General features: G+C 51.1%; 1 protein-coding gene across 1 annotated transcript in view; it reads left to right on the forward strand.

The window, feature by feature from the left end:
* The window catches only part of SHANK2 (SH3 and multiple ankyrin repeat domains 2), a 576,539-nt gene that overhangs the window by 107,108 nt on the left and 446,302 nt on the right, over positions 1–23,129 (forward strand). Inside the window, exons 4-7 of the mRNA XM_087422499.1 lie at positions 1,437–1,508; positions 3,929–4,037; positions 21,120–21,271; positions 22,333–22,500. Of these exons, the coding sequence (XP_087278625.1) occupies positions 1,437–1,508; positions 3,929–4,037; positions 21,120–21,271; positions 22,333–22,500 (501 nt within the window). The remainder of the gene's footprint in view (positions 1–1,436; positions 1,509–3,928; positions 4,038–21,119; positions 21,272–22,332; positions 22,501–23,129) is intronic.

Raw genomic sequence — 23,129 nt, forward strand, 5'->3', positions numbered from 1 at the left:
GCCATAAAAGAGCTGTTTACCCTTACATTCATTTGTCTCCCAGGGCCACCGTCCTGCCAGGTGACACGCTGTGCAGAGCTGAGCCGGGCCTGGGGATGGATGCGTTAGGAGCAGGCGTGGAGCTGAGGTCTTTGCCTTGGACAATTTTGGTAAAATATGGTTAGCTAACGGTACTTAGGAAACGTGGAGAAAACAGCAGGAGAAGGGTTTCTGTTTCTGAGTCTGCATCCCTCTGTAGCCGTGAGCTGTGAAGGTTTATGACTCTGCAAGTAGACTCTCCTCCTCAGTACTTACCCTCCTGCCGAGAGGTGTTATCAGCTCTAGCATATTCCTTTATAACTAGAAAAAGTACCCATCGATTTGAATTCCTTCAGACTTTTCAGGTCGCTGTGCAACCTTGAGCGAGGGTGTTTTTGCTCCCCCCGTCTTGTTGGAACTCCTCGGAGTGGATGGAACTGGGGGGAAGTGGGGGAGGAGGAATAAAACATCATCGGTCCAGTGCCAGTTCTGTGCCAGGAAGCTTATATTCAATCCTCGGGACACCTGGGAGCTTTGTGTTGTTATCTCCATGTGACAGATAAGGAAACTGAGGCTGAGATGGGGCAAGTGTCCAGCACAAAGTTACTCCGACGATAGGACGGTGGTGGGGCTGGAATTGGAACAGATGTCTCAACTCGAGATCTCAGTGACTCCCAGACTATTGGCGTCCTTCCCAAACCTCTGTAGTGTCTCCAGCACTTTCTACTTGACAAGGGGTCAGGGTACCTGGGAGAGGCGGGGAGGCATTAGGCAAAAGGTGCCAGGGAATCAGGAAGCCGACTCTGACACCAGGGCCACTTCTTGGGTGCTATTACAACATCTGAGCAACATGTGCTTCTCGGTTCTGACAATGTGATTTCCAGATCAAGGGAGGTGCCGAGGTTTAAGGGAATGAACCCCAGCCCCAAAGTCCCGGGCAAAGGCTGCAGGTGCCAGAGGAGGTGGCTTCCCCAGACCAGGGCTTCTAATGCATATTTTAATAAAGGTTGAAGACACAGAAGAAAAATCTGGCAGATGAAGCGGCATCCTCATTGCTAACAGTGCCACGCTGAGGACAGGCAGATTCCCACGCACAGAGCCGTGGTCTCCTAGTAATGCAGAGGGTGCTGAACGTGGCAGGCGACTGTGCTTCTCTACCAGTGGATCTCAACTCCTTCCTCCTTTGGGTTGCTCTTGTTGTTTTATGGCTTTTTACCCAAGTGGCTGCAGAATCTCGGCAAAAGTTATTCTTACGATGGCGTAGGCTCTGCGGTACGAGTACAGTAGTTGATCTCACACTTGAAGAGTTGCTGTGGAGCCCCGGTCTTTGGTGAAAGAGCCCAGGAGAAGGCCGTTTGTCCTCTGAACAGCCGTGTGTAATGCTTACTTGGTTGTCTTTTTTTCTGTTTCTGCGCCAGTTTCGATATAAGAAGCGGGTGTATAAACAAGCCAATCTGGACGAGAAACAGCTGGCAAAGCTACACACAAAGGTAAGTAGGGACGGTTGTCACTTACGATCCTGGTGTTCTGTCGTTTGTCTTCGCCATCATCTTCAGAGACCAGGGGAGCTCTTTGGGAGGGTTCTTCTTCCTGCGAGAGCTGATGGGGCACCTGGTGCAAACCTGTCGTGGTGAGAGGCGGGGTAGGGATATACAGGTGGACCAGGCCCACTTCACGCTGCCCGGGACCTTCCCCATGGCCCCCAGAAGGGTGTCCACCACAGCCCCCCACCTTAAATGCCACTGTCATCTCCTCCTGTATAATGAAAATACATCAGATGACAACTTGAAAGTGAAATAATGTCACTTAGTAGAGTGGAACCCCACTTTATGCTTGTCTCCTGGCTGTTTCTGGGAGGAGGGTGGCCGTTCTCTCTGAGCCATCGATGCTGAAATGGAAGACAACACTGAAGTAGTTTTCCACTGCTGTCGCTTGAGTGCAAAGCTGATTAATGTGCTCTTTGCATAAACTGCACAGATGTGGGCAATGGGAGTGAAGCAGGGTGTTAAGGCAAAGAGCCATGGGCTGTGTTCTATGGAACGCTCAGTTCCTGGCTGGACATACTGTGCGCACCTGTGCCCAGGGAGCCCGTGCAGCCGGGCTGGTATGCCATGGGCACGTCTGCACTTCGTCAGGGATGCTGTGTGTGTCCAAGGGGATGCTGGAACAGGAGCACGTGCTGGGCACCTCCCTTAACACTGAGGAGGACGTGTGATACTCCAGATGCTCGTGGGTGCCCAGAGCCTGTGGCATAGTCGGGACGCTCCCTGAGCAGCCTCCCTTAGCTGCTCCTGATGCTGCCCAGGTGAGCTCACCTGTAGCTGTGAGCTCACAGAGGGAGTTCTCAACCAGCAGGGCCCTCCGATTTGATTCAGGATGGACGTGTGGGTTTTTATTATGTTCAGTAGGTTCTAATTGCCATTATCACGATTTGCTTTTGTGCCGAAATTGTCTGGATGTGGCCAGTGGCAGCCCGTCTGCCTGGCTCTGTGCCCCCTGGCATGTCCCTACCATCCTTTCAGTGCTGATGACTTTATGACACAACAAGATGCTCGGGCCATTCTGCACTTTCCCTGTCCAGCCCTGGAATTCACCTGGACAGTGCTGTTTAGACCCCAAGGTCTGGGCATTTCTGGGTTGGTTTGTTCTTCTTTTTTTTTTCCTTTTTGGTGAGGAAGATTAGCCCTGAGCTGACATCCGATGCCAGTCCTTCTCTTTTTGCTGAAGAAGACTGGCCCTGGGCTAACATCCGTGCCCATCTTCCTCTACTTTATATGGGACGCCGCCACAGCATGGCCTGACAAGTGATGTGTAGATCTGCACCTGGGATCCGAACCTGCAAACCCTGGGCCCCCAAAGTGGAATACGAGAACTTAACCACTATGCCAACGGGCCAGCCCCCACTTCTGGTTTTTTTGATTACCCTCTGATGTGTAGATAAAAATGTGTGAACTTTTTAAGACTGTCACTTGGTAAGTAGCAATGCAGGTGAAAAGTGAGACCAAGCGTATCTTACGTCTTTGTGCATTTGTTAATTTCTAGTCTTGGAAGGTATGGAAAACATTCAGGTGGAGATTGGCCCATGTCAGCAGTCTGAAAGGTCCAGGGGCTGCAAGGGTCGAAACCACCGTTGCTTCCCTCCAGTGTGTTTTAGGAGGGATGTGGAGTGCAGGCCGAGAACTAGGCCACTGAGAAGAGTTTGATTTCTCAGATGGAGGCGTATGGGATACTGCGATTATGATCATATAGCCTGAGCTGCCTGCCTGATGGACGGGAAATCATTATTTTTCCTATAGACGAGGCTGGGAAAGGCTGAGGAAACATCTCTCCCCGTCAAGGTTGACCTGCTGATCCCTTTGATCTCATGAGAAGTGAATATCTCCTTCACCCTGAGTCGCTCGGTGACTAGGCGTCCCTGTTTCTGCCCGTGTGGCCACGTGGTTAACCAAAAAGTGGATTAAACTGAGTGAGCGGCTGCCCTGTTTGCTCTCCATCACGGCTGCTGCTTTAGAGATTAGAACACAAATGCCAGTCCTTGGGCCTCGCTCGCCAGAGCTGGGGTCAGAAGGTCTGGGGCGGACCCTGGAAACTGTAGTTTTTCAAAGTGGTCCAGGTGGCTCATCCTTTTGAGAGCAAAGGAACATCCCCATGGCTCTCGGCAAGGACAGCGAGCGGTGAGGACTTCTAAAACATTCATCCAGGACAGGCTGAGTGCGTTGGGCAAGCGCTGGACTCCGTGCTGGCCCTGGGGTTCCAGAAGCAGAAAGTGGCTGCCTGGTGAGCCCAAGGGTGGGCACTGGGCCCCCATCAAGGGGCGGCTCTCCCTCCATAGGGGAGGCCAGAGTGCACCCTGTCAGGAGCCTTCCGATGGCCTGTAAAGACGTTTCTCGTTTTTTATTTTTCTCTTTAGACCAATCTGAAAAAGTGCATGGATCATATTCAGCACCGTGCGGTGGAGAAGATCGTCAAACTGCTGGAACGAGGCCTGGATCCGAATTTCCACGACCTGGAGACTGGAGGTAGGTGCTTATGGAGAGGACTCCATGAACTTCGCCGAAGCATGGGTTCAGTTAGGAAAGGTGGTCCCGCTACTCAGATTACATGTGCATATGCAGCGTGTACGCGTTACGTGGTTTTTAAGGGTGCTTGCTCACTCCTCCGTGAGTTCTAGATGCACCTGTGAGTGCTCCCACCATCTCTCTCGAGCCAGCACGGCACCTGGCACATAGTAGGTCGTCACTACATATCTGTTGAACAAGTGGCGAATGAATGACAGCACGTATTGAGTGCTGTGTGTCAGCCTTGGGAGACATGCATGCGCATGCAAATGTCTCACTCCCCCTGCTGGAGACCAGGTTCGGTATGCGTGTGGGCCTCCACTCACGTGTGGACTAAAATGCAGGGGTTCCCAGCTTCAGGCCCGTTGACATTTTGGGCTGGACAATTGTTTTTTTTTAACAATTCCAAATGAGCACTAACTTTTATTTAATCTTATCTTTTCTCTTTTTTTCCCCCAGTTTTATTGAGATATAATTGACATGTAACAATGTATCAGTTTTAGGTGTACAGCGTTAATGATTCGATAAAGTGTGTATTGTGAAATGGTCACCACAATGAGTCTGGTTAACATCCATCACCACACTTAGTTACAAATTATTTTTTCTTATGGTGAGAACTTTTAAGATCTACTCTCCTAGCAACTTTCAAATATACTATACGGTATTGTTAACTATAGTCACCTTGCTGTACATCACATTCCCAGGACTTATTTGTCTTATAACTGTAAGTTTGTACCTTTTGACGACCTTCACCCAGGTCCCCCACCTCCCACCCCCACCTCTGGCAACCACTAGTCTGTTCTATCTTTGTAGGAGTTTGGTTTTTTTAGATTCCACATATAAGTGAAATCTTGAAGTATTTGTCTTTCTCTGTCTGACTTATTCCACTTAGCATAATACCCTGAAGGTCTACCCATGTTGTTGCAAGTGGCAGGATTTCGTTCTTTTTTATGGCCGAATAGTATTCCATTGTGGAGCCAGACAGTTCTCTACGGTGGGGGCTATCCTGTGCGTTGTGGGACATTTACGGCATCCCTGGTCTCCACCCACAAATGCCAGTGGCACCCCCCAGTTGTGACAACCAAACGTGTCTCCAGACATGGCCCCATGGCTCCTGGGGGTGGAAGCAGCATCGTCCTGGGTGAGAGCCTGTGCCAGTGGGAGGTGCTGACCTTGGCCGGCTGAGGTTAGGCTGCGGTGGGGAGCCGAGAGCGGCTCAGTGCAGGGTCTCCATGGCAACGTGGAGCGTTCGCCTGGGCAGGTGGGTTATCCTGGGCTAGAGAGCATTTCTCTTGGACTCTGTGAGTGGGGCCTCCCCCCCCTCCTCTTGGGATGGGCAAGCCCTCCCCCTGTGCCCTGGTGACGTATACTTGTCCCACCTCACAGTTATTAAGCCCACAACAGATGTATTTGTCAGCTGAAGAAGGGAGCTTTCTCATGATTTTGGGGGGCTCCTCTAACCCCTAAAGCTGGAGTGGCACCCCCAGCTGATGCTCATCCAGCCGTGCACTTCCCTGTCTGAGCTCAGGATGTAATCTCCATTGACTCCTGTGTCTCCTAAACTTAACTTCGAGCAACGTGGGAGCAGGGGTGCTGGCCGGTCTCCGACCGCAGCTTCGAGGCCTGAGATGCAGGGAGACAGGACAGCGCGAGTACACGTGGGGGGGACGTGGAGAGCACGTGCGTGGAGGGGGGACGAGCTCAGAGGCCTGATTGAAGATGAGCAGGGCGCCCACCCAGTTTGACACTTTGTGAGCCAGGGAAGCAGGGGTCTGTGTGTGGGAGTGACGTGAACAAGCTGGGCTCTCTGGAGGCTCAGGCAGTCCCGGTCGGTTGGCCTGGAGCACAAGGCCCAGGTGGGCTCCTGTCAGTGAGGACGCTTGGGGCACCGGCAGGCGCCTCGACCTTGCGAGGTCAGGGAGTGATGGTGAGGCCCTGGGGCTGGGGAGAAGGGCGTGTCATGGGCAGCGGGTGGTGGGGCCCCAGGCCTCTGCTGCGAGTCTGGACAGAGAGCAGGGACGGCCCTGGCATTTGACCTTCTGGAAGCAGGTGGATGCAAGTGTGAGTGGAAGCGGCTCTGATCCTGCGGGGGGAGGATGTCGAGTTGAGCCGAGGTGGGAAGCCGAGGGTCTGAGCACCGGGGCAGGGTGGCCTCGCAGTGAGCACGTGTGGCCGTGCCCCTGGCACTGCGTTGAGCTGGCTGCTCGTCTTCTGCCTTGTCACCTGGACTGGCTCCCGGCTTGTGAGGCTTGTGACGGACAGGGGTCCCTTCTGTCCGTCAGTGTGCTGTAGCCCCCGGCACATGGATCTGTGGATTCCCGACCATGAACTTGAGCCTTCTGGAACATTCACAGACCTTAGCCAGGCCTGGTGTCTGTGCTTCCCTGACCTGGATTCTCTCCTTCGGGCTGGCCTTTGCCCTGGTCTCCCACCAGCCTGACCTCATCCATGGCCGCTTCTGGATGATTCCATGGGGCCGGGCCGCCTCTCTCTCCTGCTCTGACCGGCAGTAGGGGGAGGTGAGGGGGGTCCGCTCTGGGCTGGCCTTCTTCCCTCGGGACCCCCTTTAATCGGCTCCTTCCCGTGGTGTGCCAGGCCTTCACCAGAGCTGGTGTCTTCCAGATTCCAAGGGTTTGTAATGACTGTCATTCCCGAGCAGACCCCACCTTAGCTTCTAAAAACACATCAGCACAGACCCAGAATTATTTCGAAGTGGAGGTCTGTGGCTCTTTGTCCTGGCCCCGCCTGGAATTAAAGATTGCTGTCTTGTGTGATTATGGACGGAGTCAGCGCCAGAACCGTCACAGAGAGCAGTGGTGCGTGAAGCATGATAAGGACAGAGGAAGGACCCTAACCACTCCCCAGAGCTGGAATAGAAACGACTTGGGAGCAGTGATCCTTAGAGAGGGTGGCGTGGGGTTCACCTCGGTATTTTTTGAAACATTCCTGTGACAACAGCCGCGGCACTAATTGACTGATCAGAAAGAGCAAACTCTGAAAGAAACAGAGACCCGTCTTCTCCTCAAGCCCCTGTGAAGTGGCTCCTGACAAAGCATTAGGGGCAGGCGTTCCAGTGCCAGAGAGGGGACCACACGTGCTCAGCTGAGAGGCCGGGCAGCCGGACGCCGTAGGGAAAACGCACGTCTTCGTGTCCGCGTCTAAGACAGAGCATCGGGAGCCGATTTGTCCTCCCACCTGAAACAGACGCGGAGAACCCGGCAACACCTATGAAACAACAGTCAGTGTGGGACGGTGACCCCTCAACTGGGACCATGCGAGGTGAGCCCCACCGGCTTGCGGCCCAGGGAAGGGACCTGGCCTCAGAGAGTCCCAGGGAGACCGTGTTTTAACTCCGGCTTCTCCGCGGCTGGCCGTGTGAAGCGCAGCCGAGTGAACCTCTCTGAACCCCCGTCTCCTCATCTCCTCGATCGGATGACAGTCCCTCCAGGGTGGGGACATCTGAGCATCAGATGAGCAACAGGAGTTAAGTGGAGTATATCATCCATAGTAGGTCTCCAGAAAGTTCTGTCATAGCAGGTCAGAACGGAACCTCAATAGATGCTGTTTTCTCCCTGTTTTGGACCCAGAGGGAGGAAAACGGGTTGGCTTTGGTGGGCGGCCTCCAGACAACAGGTCGTGTGGCCTACTTGTCTTGGTTTTCCCGGATCGGCCTTGATTTTCGCACTGAAAGTCCAGGAAGCCCCTTGGTCCCAGACAAATTGGCGCGATCGGTCACCCGAGAAGTGACAAGGGCACTTACTAATTACGCTGCAGTTACCCGGGAACTGCTGGGGCCCAGCAATGTGCCGAGGGTACAAGAGGCCTCGTCTCCCTCAGTCCTCGTGCATCCCGCGAAGCAGGCCCTCTTTGTGGGGCCAGTGTCCTTGGAGGAGCCGGAAGCTCTGAGAGCAGAGGTCGGTTGCCAGGTCACCGGCCAGGGAGGACGCAGAGCCTGGGCCTGCTTGCCCTCGCACTCCAGGGTCCAGGCCCTTACCCCTGGGTGGAAAGGAGGCGGGGTCATGGGTGGCATCTCTTCTCAGGCGCTGCACCTGGCTGGACATGGCCGTGGTGGCCCTGGCAGATGCAGAGGGTCCGGGACTGGAGGGTCTGTGGTCACTGAGCAAGTCCTGCTCCCAGTCCCCAGATGGGGTTGCGCGCTCCCGCACCAGGCAGTCCTGGTGGGAGGGAAGAGCCGGCTCACATCCCCTTTGATTCCAGACGCTGCGCTGCCGTCCTCAGTGGCTCTGACAGCCGGAGCAGGTTCTTGTGTTTTAGCAGCTCCACACTGAGTTTGGCGACTTTTTCAAAGCAGACTCTGGCTGAAAACTAGACTTCTTCACTCCCTGTGCAGAGGATTGAAAGCAGCCTCCTTCCTAAGCGCAGAAAATGCCGTGATGTTCAGACCGGGCCCACGTCCCTGCACTGGAGCTGTGCGGTTCTCGGGCGCTTCTGGGCCGCACACGGGGGCCCGAGTAGGGGGAAGCGGCCCTTCTGTTGGAGGAACACACAGGAGATAATTAAATCCCAGAGGAACGACCTGTCAATTAAAACAAAGCAGCCTGTCTTGTTACAGCCAACGGTCTGTACCTGTTCTAATGGGAATTTTATTAGGTAATGATGAAAGTAGCATAACAATATAAAGACTCGCCCACCAGGGTCTTGGGCTCATCTTCTGCTTTGGTTGGAACCTCTGAGACAAGATGAATGGTGTTTCGAGCCCCGAAAAGGAAGTCAAGCTAACCTTTAGAGCAAAACTTAGCTTTTATTTCGCACTGTGTTCCCAAACTTGAAAGAAGCCCAGGCATGACAAGGTGGGGTGGGGAGGATGCTAATAAAGCTAGAAACGTCTTTTGTCTCTTGCAGTGTATTAATGAGAAGTAAAACATAGAATACGCATTGATTGAGCCGATTTTGCCCAGCACCGGTGACGTGTCTGGACTTCGTTTGTGAGATCCAGTTAGTAGATGAGTTTCCGGCGATGACGGCTCATCAGCTTGTCAGGCTGCTGTTGTCCGTCGTCCGTGCCTAGATGTGCTTCGTTCCACCACGTGTTGCTGTAGCCGGGCTCCAGGGAGGCCCTCTCCAGCTCCCACGTGGCCCAATTAGAGGGTTTTGCGGACACTCCGGATCCCTGTACGCTGAGCAGTGCCTCTGAGAACGGAAGGGCTTGTTTGCTGCATACAGTGACAAATGGTCTATCCGGCTCTCACTGTAGCCCCTGAATGAGTCCCGGTATAAAATTCCCCAGGAATAATAGCACGGGAACAGGGGGCTACTCCAGGGACACGGTTCTGGGACCTCATGAACATCGGTCTGCAGAGGGTCAGAGATGCACAAATTAGCCAGTGCAGGTGAGGTCAGCCTGAAGACCACCGGGTCGGTAACTCCCTGTGCTGCCACCGAATATGCCTGGGTGCATTTGGCTTGTTGGGCGCAGTTCCTGGTACAAAGAGACCTGTTTTTAAGTAAAAGGTCCAATAGCATACCCAATTATTCCAGAATGTTTTTTATCAACGTCCCACCATGCTTTAGAAAGGATTATAGGTGACTCATAAAGGTGCCATATGTTAAGTAAAGAAATGAGGTAGAAGGAAAAACAGTGGGAGTGACTTGGAGGCAGGGACGAGGGCCCCCAGAAGCCAGGGTTGGCATTGGGGACATCCGCCTGAGCTGACCAGAGGGACAGGAGGTCAGTCCAAGACCCCCCCCCCACAATGATGCAGGACGTGCACGCATGGCCTTGGGTGAGCAGTCGCCACAGAAGTGTTTTCACATTAAACCATTACCTGCAGCATGAGCCTCGAGGTGGTTCTTCTAATACTTAAAAAAAATTATGTTAGAGCAGCCTTAGATTTACAGAATTATCGTGAAGAAAGTACAGAATGTTCCCCTATGCCCCACACCCACTTTCCCCTATTATTACCATCTTACATGAACAGGGTACATTTGTTACAATTAATGAACCAATAATGATACATTATTACTAACTAAAGTCTGCACTGTTTTTGTATTTCATTAGTAGTTACTTAATATCCTTTTTCTGTTCCAAGATCCCACATGACAGTTAGTCGTCTCGTCTCTGTAGGCCCCTCTTGGTCGTGACAGTTTCTCAGACTTTCCTTGTTTTTGATGACCTTGTCAGTTTTAAGGAGCACTGGGCAGGTATTTTGTAGGATGTCCCCATATTGGGATTTGTCTGAGGTCTTTCCTATGATTAGACTGGGGTTGTGGGCTGGGGGGAGGAGGACCACAGAGATGCAGTGCCCTTCTATCCTATCCTGTCCTAACCCCATCCTGTCAGAGCACATGCCATCAACATGGCCTGTCATGGTGAGGCTGACCTGCTCAGCTGGCTGAGGTGTGTGGGTCAGCTTTCCTTTCTCCCCCTTTTTGTACTGTGTTCTTTGGAAGGAAGTCACTAAACACAGCCCACACCTAGGGCGTGAGGAGTCATGTTCTGCCTCCTTGAGGGCAGAGTAGTCACGTAAATTATTTGGAATTCTTCTGCAAAGGAGATTTGTCTCTTCTCACCCATTTATTTATTTACTCGATCAGTTAGTTTTATCAGTAGGGACTCACGGGTGTTTAATCTATAATTTGGGTTATAATCTGATGCTGCTCTATATATTTTGTCGCTTAGATTGCTCCAGCTTTGGGTCCTGGGAGCTCTTTCCATTGGCTCCTTTGTCCCTCTGACACACCCCAACAGGGTAGGTTATTATTATTATCGTTTGATCACTTTCTTACTTCCTGGCACTAGAAGATGCTCCAGGCTCATCTTGTATATTTCTGCCCTAGTCCTAGGACCAGCCATTCCTCCAGGGAGCCCTGGTTCCTTTTATTGAGAGTAGTCTTAGAAACCAAGATCTGGGTGCTGGGTGTGCTCATTGCTGCTGGGGTGTAGTTGCTTCTGGGCACTCTCAGACAAAAGAACAAGGAGATGTTTGTGTGTGTACTAACCCGTGAATAGATGCATTTGTTGTTATTAGTGCTGTTGAGTCAATTCCAGCTCCTGGCGCCCCTGTGTACAGCAGAGCGGAACCCTGCCCCATCATTTTGCACCATCCTCTCACCGTCCAGTGCTATATCAGACTGCTCTGCTGCTATTCATAGGATTTTCACGGCCAATTTTTTGCAAGTGGGTGGCCATGTCCTTCCTCCTGTCTGTCTTAGTCTGAGCTCCACCAAAACCTGTCCACCCTGAGTAACCCTGCTGGTATTTGAAATACTGGCAGCATAGCTTTCAGCATCACAGTGACACGCAGCCACCAGAGCATGACAGCCACCATACGAGTGGTGTGGTTCCCTGATCGGGACATGAGCCCAGGCCACAGAGGTGGGAGCGCCCCATCTTAACCACTAGACCCTCAGAATAGATACGTATCTGTAAATATTTGTATATATAACCATCCGAATCTGTCTTAAGCTAAACCTGAGTTCATACTGGTGCACTCTAATTCTAATCCATTGCCACATGGATCGTTCTGGTCTCTTCTTGCTTTCCTGAAACCTCCCACGCCAATAGTGAGAAACCTGGCCGCCACTGTCTGCCGTCCGTTTATTCATTTGTTCTGTTCCAGTGCACGTGTGTGTAGTGGTTTCGCAGTTGTTGACGCCATGGTGGAAACAGCTTCACCAGCTAGAGCACGGTGTTCCTGTGCAGTTCATTTTTGCCTTTTCTCCTCAAGGCTCCACTAGTTTCCAGAGTTACGTAGGTCAGCGCTTTATCCCCCCACCCCCTCCAGCGAGGTGGTTTCCTACATTTGTAATACAGCTGGACTCTTACCACGTCCTACGTTCCATCCTGGGATCCCCCAAGTCTCCCAAATGAATTTTTAAACTTCATTTTTAAAAATTTGCATACCTTACGTTTCACTCTTTGTGCTGTCAAGTTTGTGGTTTTGACAAATGTTTGATTCTCGTCTTCGCCATCGCAATATCATACACCATAGTTTCACCACTGTGAAAAATCCCCTGTGCTTCTCACCTATTCGGCCCTGCCCCTCCCTACGGCCCTTGGCAAGCACAGTTCTGTTTACAGTCTCCGTAGTTTTGTCTTTTCCAGGGTGCCGTAGAGTTGGCAGCACACAGTGCGTAGCTTTTTCAGACTGGCTTCTTTTGCTTAGCCATCTGCTTTTAAGACTGAACCACATCCTTTCATGCCTTGAGAGCACTTTTCTTTTTATCGCTAAATAATAACCCACTGTATGGATGTCCCAGTTTTGTTTATCTGTTCAGCTATTGAAGAGCATCTTGGGTGCTTCAGTTTTGGGTTATTGAATGAAGAAAGCTGCTATAAACATGGGTGTGCAGGTTGTGGTGGGGACGTAAGTTTTCAGATCAGTTGGGTGAATACCAAGGAGTCTGATTGTTGAATCATATGGTAAAACATTTTTTAGGTTTGTAAGAAACTGCCGAACTGTCATCCAAAGTGGCTGTACCATTTTGCATTCCTGCCAGCCATGAATGTGAGTTCCCGTTGCTCCCCATCCTTGCTAGAAATTGGTGTCAGTGTTTTGGATTTTATTCATTTTAATAGGTGTGTAATGGGATCTTATTGTTGTTCAGAGGCTTGAGTTTGTGCTTGCTCAGAATGTCCTATACTTTCCAAATTCCTGGTCTGGTAGGCCCCGTTTCTTTACTTTAGACCACATTAGTACGGTTGTATGTATGTCTGTGTGTGTATGTTTTATTGCCCAAGCCTTTAGTTTTGAGAGAATCAAGGGCCACAGACCCCTTCTCAGAGCCTGTCCTCCTCGATTTTGCTATTGGGAAGACAAAAATCACAACCTGTCACCCATGCCTTCCCTCCAGCTTGGTTGACAGTGGGGCCCCACAGACCATTCCCCTCATGGTCCTTGTCAGCGGAAGCAACAGCCCCAGGACACCTGTCTGGGAGCAAGAACCATTCACTTTTAAATTGTTTGACGTCGAAGCAGTCGAAGCAATTCCCACGTGCTTATTGCCTTCACAAGCCTATGTGAACGGCATAATTCTATCAGGGGAACCTGGATACACGGCTTTACCTGGTACCTCTGGAAATTCGGCCCGTGTGGTTTGAACAAGGCCACTCATCACCTTGCCTCGATCTTATTTGTTCCCTGTTGTAAAAGACTTCCTTACAGAAAACTGATTTGTGCCTGTTTCTCTGTGTCATTTTCTGGTCACAAATCTATATTCCCAGAACGCATTGGGACGTCTCCTCTCCAGCACATCTGGTCACCAAAGCCAGAGTCAGAGAGAAGGTGAGGAGGATGGTCGTGATTGTTCCGTTTGTGGCAAATGGTGGGAGATACCAGGATGTCTCCCTCGGCTGTGGACTAACGTGGGGAGCAGTTGCCAGAATGCTCAGTGGTGCTGACAGTTTGGGGGACCCCATCACCCTCCATACTTGCCTAGTGGCGTCGGAGGCCCGTGGGTCATGTGGACGAGTCTCATATGGTTGTCTGGAGCTCTTCACGGGAAGGTGTCCTCTCATGGAGGGCCGTGACTGTACCCAGGGAGACACTGTAAATCTCCTCTTTCATGATCGAGAGTGGGGTATTAAGCAGATATTCTAGTGGGTAGGGAGTCCCTGTTTTAATATACTGGAAGATTTTGCGATTTCACGTGACTCACTCAATGAAATACAGTCATGCACCCTACAGTGAAGTTCCGTCAACGACGGACTGCATATATGATAGCGGTCCCATAAGATTGGTATCATACAGCCTAGGTGTGGAGTAGACTATACCATCTAGGTTTGTGTAACTACATTCTATGATGTTCCCACAGTGATGAAACCGCCTAACAACACATTTCTCAGAACCTGTCCCTGTTGTTAAGTGGCACATGACTGTATTGAACACTGAGTGATTAAATGCAGATTAATGCCAGAGGCTCCGCTGTGTCCACATGGAATCTGTCCTCTCTGAAAAGTGATTCCCATGCCTACAGTCGCCTGCCTGCCCCATTGTCTGTGACACCTGGGCAGTGTGTGGCTCCTTCCCTGTGTGCTCTGCAATCCCAGGTGCTGGGAGCGGGGTAGGGGGCTGAGCTGGTGCACGGGGTTCCCATAGTCACACGAGCACACACGTGGACTCGTCAACAGATGCGGCAGGCAGTGTGCTTGTTGTGGACACGTGTGAAGCGGTGGTCTCCAGAGTATGAACTTCTGACTTAGAGATCCTTGACCTAAGACGTGTTGGACTCACCTTCTCTGCCTTTCACTTTACAAAGGAGGAGCAGATGATCCATCAGGGTAGGGTAGAAAACACCCCACTATCCATCTCCCCATTTAAAAACATTTATCTATGTGTACTTCATAACATTTAATATATTAATATCATTGGGTGTATATAATTTTTTTATTAAAAATTTTATTAAGATATAATTTACGTACAATTAAATTCAGTTTTTGTTTTCTGTAAAGCTTTATTGAGACATTTCACATACTGTTAAATTTAGCCAAAGTGTACAATTCAGTGGTTTTTTAATATGTTCACAGAGTTGTGCGCCATCACCACTATCTGATTTTAGAACACTTTCATCGCACCAAAGAGAAACCCAGTACCCATTAGGAGTCCCCCCACTTTTCCTCCCACTCCCCACCCCCAGCCCCTGGCAACCACTAATCTACTTTCTGTCTCTCTGGATTTGCCTGTTCTGGACGTTTCATATAAGTGGAATCACACAACATGTGCCCTTTTGTGTCTGGTTTCTTTCACTCAGCATAATGTTTTCAAGGTCTGTTCATGTTGTAGCATGTGTCAGTGCTTCATTCCTTTTTATGGGCAAATAATATTCCACTGTTATGTACCACTTTTGTGTATCCACTCATCAGTTAATGGACATTTGGAGTTGTTTCCACTTTTTGGCTATTGTGACTAATGCTGCTATGTGCATTCTTGTACAAATTGTGTGGACATTTGTTTTCATTTGTCTTGTGTGTATACCTAGGGGTGGAATTGCTGGGTCATATGGTAGCTCTAGGTTGAACTTTTTGAGGAGCTGCCAGAAAGTTTTCCAAAGCAGGTGCACTATTTTACATTCCACCAGCAGCGCATGAGGGTTTCAATTTCTCCACATCCTCACCAACAGTTACTATTATCTGTCTTTTTTATTATAGCCATCTTAGTGAGTGTGAAGTCGTATCTCATTGTGGTTTTGTTTGCATTTCCCTAATGGCCAATGATATCGAGCATCTTTTCATGTCTTTATCGATCATTTCTGTATCTTTGGGGAAATGTCTATTTGGATCCTTTGCCCATATTTTGATTGAGTTATTTATCTATTATTGTAGGGTTCTAAGAGTTCTTTATATATTCTGGGCACAAGTTTATTATCAGATATATGATTTACAAATATTGTCTTCCATTCTGTAGGTTGTCTTTGCACTTTCTTGATGGCATATTTTGAGGCAGAAGAGTTTTTAATTTTGATAAAGTCCAAGTTATCTATTTTTTCTTTTGTTGCTTATGCTTTTGGTGTCATATCTAAAAAAAATTGCCTCACCCGGGGTCACAAAGATTTATTCCTATGTTCTCTTCTACACGTTTTACACTTTTAGCTCTTACCTTTAGGTGTGTGCTCCACTTCGAGTTAAGTTTTATTTATGATGTGAGGTAGGGCTCTGACTTCATTCTTTTGCATGTGAAAATCCAGTTGTCCCAGGACCATTTGTCAAAAAGAATATGGTCTTTCCCCTGGTCATGTATAATTTATAGATAAAGGGAGCCACCCATATGGCGTATACACCACCATTTCTCTTGGTTTGCCTGTTCACTGATCACATACATGATACAGTGAGAGAACTGTGCCCCGGGCCATGTAGCTCAGACTTGACGTCTATGAGTGACCTGGGAATCTTGTTAAAATGTCAATTCTGGTTCTGTAGATCTGGGGTGGGACCAGAGATTTTGCATTTCCAACCAATTCCCAGGTCGTGCCCATGCTGCTAGTCCAAGGAGCACATTTGAATTAGCAAGTGTTTACAGCGCTGGTCCTCAAACTCAGCTGTGTATTAAAAACCATGGAGGGAAGTTTTGCCAATCCTGATACTTGGGTCATACTCCACACCAATAAAATTAGTATCTGGGGATGGGACCAGGTGACTTCACTGTACAGTCAAGTTTGTGAACTGGGGTTCTCCGGCAAGGTGTGCCCCTTGAACCACCAGGATCACCTGGAAGCCTGCTGGAGATGCAGATTCTCAGCCATTCCAGTCTTGTTGGATTGTTTCTGGGAATGGAGCCAGTCTTCTCTGTTTTACCAGCTCTTTGGGTGATTCTCCTGGCGCTAGAGGCTGAGAGCCACTGCTCTAGGCAGTGACAAAGGAATGCCTGAATCCTGCAATTCCTGTCGCTGGCCCTTAGGAATTTTGAGGTGTGGTCGAGGCCACTGGATTCGTCACAGAGATGTGGACAGGCACGCTTTGGCACTGCAGGGAGGCTTCTTTTTTTTTTTTTTTTTTAAGATTTTATTTATTTATTCTCCCCCCAAAGCCCCAGTAGATAGTTGTATGTCATAGCTGCACATCCTTCTAGTTGCTGTATGTGGGATGCGGCCTCAGCGTGGCTGGAGAAGCGGTGCGTCGGTGCGCGCCCGGGATCCGAACCCGGGCCGCCAGCAGCGGAGCGCGCGCACTTAACCGCTAAGCCACGGGGCCAGCCCCGCAGGGAGGCTTCTTGTCATCAAGGCTGTGACACGTGGGGACATGTCAGATTTCCGCTGACATGAAGGAGATAAGGCAGGAGGACAGGGCAGGGAGTGGAGCCCAACTCTCTGGTTTTGCTTGTGGGAGCTTCTCGGGTCTCCTCTTCAAGGGTGTTTCCCTGAAGTTTTCCGTGACGTTTTAGAATGTTCTGGCTGGAGGCTACTTCTCCCCTAGAGGTTTAGAAACCACAGTCACAAGTGGCTTTTTCTGAAGTTCCTGATCAGGAAGGTTTCCTGGGTCATTGCCCACAGGTTTGTGGGTGGGATGGCAAATCTTCAGTCTGACTTAGAAGGGATGTGTCGTGCTTTAGAGAGGCACGTTTTTATAAAGCGGATTGTTCTAGGAAAGTGAGACTGTGTTAGTGTGAGTGGAGGCAGAAGCCCTGACTCCTGTCCCTCCTGCGTGTCTCGTGGGGACTGTGTTTCCGTGTTGAGCTGGTGCAGTGGTTCTTACCTGGATCCTGTTGCTCCCTCAGGCTGGCTGGAGCTTGGTCATTACAAAGCACTTTCAAAGCCGTGACCTGTCGTGACCCTTCACCATGGGCTGGGCAGGGTGCTCTTTGCAGTACAAGTGGGGAGCCCACAGCCTGTGGGGTTCAAGGCTTCTGTCCAAGTAACAGCGGAGCCCAGACTGGAACCTGCGGGCTCTGGACTGAAAGCCTGGCCTGGCTTTTCCCACTGTGTCATTTTGCACCAGCAAACAGGCAGAGGGAATGGGGCGTGTGATCTCTCAATTAGGAATAATTCAGTAGTGGATTTTATACTGGAAAGCAATTCTTTACAAAGATAAATTGAGTACACGGTTTGTGCTCGCTCTGTCAACCTTGAACCTAAATAGCAATCTTCTGTTCTTTTGCTCAATTCATTGTTAACTGTCTATGCATATGTATGTATCTCTGTCTGTCCTCCTGTCTACCCTTTCACTTACTCATCCCTCTCTTCCTCTCTTTCTTCCTCCCTCTCTCCCTCCCTGTATCTACCTATCCACTCATCCATCCATCCACTCACCTATCCATCCATCCATCCCTCCATCCATCCACCCACTCACCTATCCATCCACCCATCCATCCATCCACTCACCTATCCATCCATCCACCCACCCATCCATCCATCCACTCACCTATCCATCCATCCTTCCGTCCATCCATCCATCCATCCACCCATCCATCCATCCATCCACTCACCTATCCATCCATCCTTCTGTCCATCCATCCATCCATCCACCCATCCATCCATCCATCCATCCATCCACTCACCTATCTATCCATCCTTCCGTCCATCCATCCGTCCGTCCATCCATCCATCCACTCACCTATCCATCCATCCACTCACCTATCCATCCATCCACTCGCCTATCCATCCATCCACTCACCTATTCATCCATCCACTCGCCTATCCATCCATCCACTCGCCTATCCATCCATCCACTCGCCTATCCATCCACCCATCCATCCATCCATCCATCCACTCACCCACCCGTTTATCTATCTGCCGGTGTACCTCATCCCTCATCTGCACAGACTGGAAGCCCTGTAGCTGGTGCTCTCCTGCTGTGCTTCTAGGTGCCTCCCACTTCTCACACCTGAAAACGTCCTGTCGGTGCCTTTCAGAGCACGTCCTGGTCGTTCCCAGGAGCCAAAAGGCTGCTGAGCGGCTTCTCGGGTAGAGGGTGTGATGTCCTCAAGGTCATCTCAGGCAGTTAGAGCAGTTTGTCCTCTCATTAAAGTCGACAGAGACTGGGGCAACTTTGGAGGTTATACTTCTTGAGGTTCCAGTATATTTTTTAAAACTGAAGAAACTTCAAACTGCAAAAACAGAGGAATATTTTCAAAGAGTTGTAGTGCCAGGTTGCTGTGCAGTTCCTAAGCTCGTTAGAGAAGTGATCACACGTTAACTGATTGTACAGACAGTGCGACCCTGTAAGGATGACAGGTTTTCAGTTGATTGATAAGCATCCTCTTGGGATGGTCCAATCAGCCCCCATCTATGGCCTCATCAAACGTCCCCTTCCTGAACCTGTGGTCTACCCGGGGGGTTTCTCCTGACCTCACCGGGGTGGGTCCTGGCCAGGTCTGGATGTGGCAAGTCTGCAGCGTTGTTTGAGGAGGGCTTCTGGATCCCTCGAGAAAGCTGCCATGTGTCATTGGATGGCCTTCGATGTTGTCCAAGGTCTGGAGGTCCCCTCTCTTATGTAAGACTCACAGCCATTAACGGGTGTCCAGCTCTCTCCACCACGTGTTTACTCAGCATTGCTCACGTGCCCCGCTCTGTCTGGCAGGGCGTGCCTCTGCCGAAGGGGTCTGTAATTTGGGATCAGAGGTCATAATCCAAGCCTTGCTTCTGGTTTCACCGTTTGCCACCACCTCTCTCTGAGACGGTATTCTCATTATAAAATGATGTCGAGATTGTCCGCTGGGAAAATAGCATGGTATAAACTTAAAAAGAAAATCTCCTTTGGACCACCTAGCTCTTGCATGGCCACGTGTGGACAGCCAAATAAGAAAGGAAAATCTTAACTGTTTTGACAGTTGACCTTGCCCTAGGCGCGCACCTGTCCTAAGCGTGCGGTGACCTGGACCTCGAGGAGGTCGGCTTCCTTACGTTGCTGTAAGAGGCTTGACTTTGCAGCGTAGAGGTTGGCGGCTCCTGGAGACCCAGTCCTCTTACGCCCTTCGTGGGTCACCCCTCTCACCACCCTTCTGTGGCGGTCCCTTCACTTCAAGGGACCGAGACCCCTCGGATACTTGTGGCCGGGACTCTGCTGGGGGTGAGGCCGTGAGGGCCTGACCGCTCCCCTCCTCTCTCCGGGGGGTAGGGATCTTCTAACCATTTGCTTCTCTCTGCACGTCTCTGTCCACACGTGGAGCTCTGGCCCTGTTCCAAGCCCCCCTTGATCCCCAAGCACCCCTAACCACGTCACACCTTCCTGGCTTTGTTGATGTTTTCTCTGCAGGAAATGTCCCCACTGTCACTGTCGTTGTCCCAAGAAACACCTATTTTTAAAGAAACCCCTGCATGAGAAGGTCCCTCTCATAGGTATACAACAGAGATGTGTGCAGCGGCGTTCGTGAGCGTCGTTTGTAATTGGGGAAAACGGGAGGTGTAGCGTTTCCATCAGGAGGGAACGTATAAACTACGTATTACACACGTACGCTGGGATGTGCCCACACCTGCCTACTAGTTATAAGGAGTTGGTTAAGCCTGTGCGTCTCACCACGAAAAATCAAGGGGCAAAGCAATTCCTACGGTAAATCTAAATAGCACTCAGAACAAAGCCCATTTATGGGTAAATAAAAGTGGGAATTAAAAATAGATGAAAGTAGTTGATCTAGGTTTGTGAAGAAGTTGCCTTTCCTGGGACAGAGGGTGATGTGACTGAGATGGGCGGTCAGAAGGAAGTTCAGCCCCATCTAAGGTGCCCCACTTCTTTTTTTCTCAAAATATGCTTGAAGATGGAATGACTCATTATTAACCATCAGTGTTTCTGGGTCACGGGAACCTGCGCGTTGTTGTCTTACTCCCTGCACTTTTCTGTAATGTAAAAGCCTCTCAAATAAACCACATTAAAATACTGTGCCTGGCTCGACAGTGGCGATGGCGGGCATGCGAGACAGATTGAGTGAAAGGAAAGATGTGTTCTAACAAATATTGGCATCCTCAGTCACGGCCAACTGCAGACTGGTCCAGGGTCATCTGCACAGCACATGGGGGCCCTTCTTGACACTTTGTCCCCACAGAGGTGGCTTCATCGTGCCCCCCCCTGAGCTTTTGCCCACTTTGTATGTTGGTCCTTCATTGCATTGATCCATCCCATCATGATGACTGTTCAGGCCGCTCTGCTCACCCACATGGAGACCTCCACAGGGTGCGGACTCCATGTCTTAATTATATTTGCAACCCCACAGCCCAATTCCTGGTGTCCACCGGAATGCCCATGGACGTCACAAAATTGAAATGGAGAAAGGCAGGCAGCTACCTTTCCAGTCTCCCCTTGCTGCCCTAGGTGATTGCCTCTCCCATAAGGGAAGCATCTGGATGGCACTCCGTATACTGAGGGCGGAGCCAGCAGGGGCTTCTCAGACTTGTAGCCCACAAAGTGATCATGTTGAAACTCTGCCTCTGCCCCGTTTTGATCTGCACCGACCCCAGGCATGACCACCATCGTCGCGGGGGTTGCCCGAGCCACGCCGACTATGTGGACCATTGGGGTTAACAGGTGGTGGCAGCCGTGGTACCCGGGTCAGTTCTTCAGGCTCGCCTGGAGATGTGTGAACTTAGCTAAGTGAGCGGTGTGGCTTGGCTGCTTTCCCCCGGTGCTGGCTCTAAAGTGCATGTGTTTGGCTCCTGCAGAGACCCCCCTGACCTTAGCCGCTCAGCTGGACGACCCCGTAGAGGTGCTCAAAGCTCTCAGGAACGGTGGGGCTCACCTGGACTTCCGCGCCAAAGACGGGATGACGGCCCTGCACAAAGCCGCACGAGCCAGGAACCAAGTGGCCCTGAAGGTACATTCCGGAGCCCGTCTCACATGGGTGATGCACCCTCCCCATCTGATCCCCTGTGTCTACCCAGTCCCCCTTCCCCATCCCACAACGGCCACCAACGCAACCCTGAATCGTGTTCTGACTGGACCTTGGAAGTGCCGTCTGGCTCTCCTGCCCTCTCTCCTTGGTTTTGTTGCTTTTAGAACTTACTGTTCACAAAAAGTCATCTGTCCCCCTCTGTTTCAGTCAAAGGGCTGGTATTTTCAGCCAGGAAGGCCAGTGCTCAAACCACCCCTCTCCCTGGGAGGAGGCTGCAGACCCAGCCCCCGGGCATCGAGCCAGCCTCCCTGCTGCCGCTGCTGCAGCCCCGGGTCCTTGGAAGCCCCGTGCCAGGGTGTGGATTTCACCACTCCTCTTCTCCCAACAGCGTCCCTTGCACATGGCTTACCTGCCCCGGCGCTGTCTGCGGAGCACCGGGAGAGGAGAGCGGGTGCCCCACACCCGCTCTGTCAGGGCCGTGGCGAGGAGGGAGAGGGGACCCACTGCTGTGGGGTGATCCCCAAGACGGTGCTCCTCTCTAAAGTTGTGGATTTCTCGACTTCCTCTCGGCTGCCCCAAGTCGGGCGGCTTCCCCGGAGATCAAGTGTTGGTGACGATGCTTGCTGGTTTCGCCACCTTCAGGATGCACACTGCTAGTTTTATGTTGTATTTCTAGGTTGACTAGTTCACCTTTTCTCTTCTCTGCAAATATCGCCTTCTTTTTACTGCTCTCCACTATTAGCAGGGCACAGACAGGCCTCTCTGAGTGCCCACGTCCACGTCTGCAGAATGCCTCCTCGTCTCCGGGGTGCATAAACGCATCCTGCCTGCCTGGGCACCATGTGCTATTTCGGGGCCAGAAACTTTCTTGTCTAAAGTTGGGAGCTCCTTAGTTCTGGGAGGCCCAGGAAAAGCGCGGTGACCCGAGGGCTTGGTCAGCCTAGGCCGGGGGAGGGTGACCCTCATGCCTCTTTCTTGATTGATTCACTTGCTGCTACAGGGGTTGTGAGACCAATGACTACAGCGTTTGATTTCTTTTCTAGACCCTTTTAGAGCTCGGAGCCTCCCCGGATTATAAAGACAGTTACGGCCTCACGCCGCTGTATCACACTGCGATCGTGGGGGGCGACCCCTACTGCTGCGAGCTGCTCCTGCACGAGCACGCCGCCGTGTGCTGCAAGGACGAGAACGGCTGGCACGAGATCCACCAGGTGCGCTGACGTTCCCCCCGTGTCCCTGTGGACGGACCTCCCTCTGTCGTGTTATCTCCCGGGCAGGGCAGGGCAGGGCAGCCTGCAGGGCAGATCCGGCCTGCCGGTGTTGCGTTTGACCTGCACAGAGTTCTGAAATATTTGAATTAGTCACCAGCATTTAAAAACAGGGATATTTACCTAGAAACATACATTTCTGACTTCTCGGGAGAAATAGAGAGATAGAGCAAGCCTGTCACGTTTCTGCACGGCAGCAGTCGACTGGAGTTGTGGGGTGAACGGCCCCTTTGTAGGAACCCTGAGCTCTCCAGGGCCCACCATTCTGGGTGCCCCGATAGAGCCTGGGACCAGGTGCTTTCCGAGCACAGGTGGCCCTGTGTGATGCTCGATTTCTGAGCACAGGTAACCCAGTGCGACGCTCAGTTTCCATGCACAGGTGACGTGTTTCCCAGATCCCACCTGGCAACAGTGGGGTTGGTGGTGTGTCAGCTGCAGTCTTGGCAAGAAACAGAATCCACCTGATGTCTCAGATGAAGCGTCTTTAATGGACTGAAGGCGAGGAGAGGAAATTGTGTTTCCAGAAGCAGGGAGAGCTGGGGCCAAGGAGGAGAGAGCCCAGCGGGAGCTGT

The sequence above is a fragment of the Ceratotherium simum genome, chromosome 34 (assembly GCF_057802395.1).
Source record: "Ceratotherium simum simum isolate JZ-2026a chromosome 34, ASM5780239v1, whole genome shotgun sequence".
Taxonomy (NCBI): domain Eukaryota; kingdom Metazoa; phylum Chordata; class Mammalia; order Perissodactyla; family Rhinocerotidae; genus Ceratotherium; species Ceratotherium simum.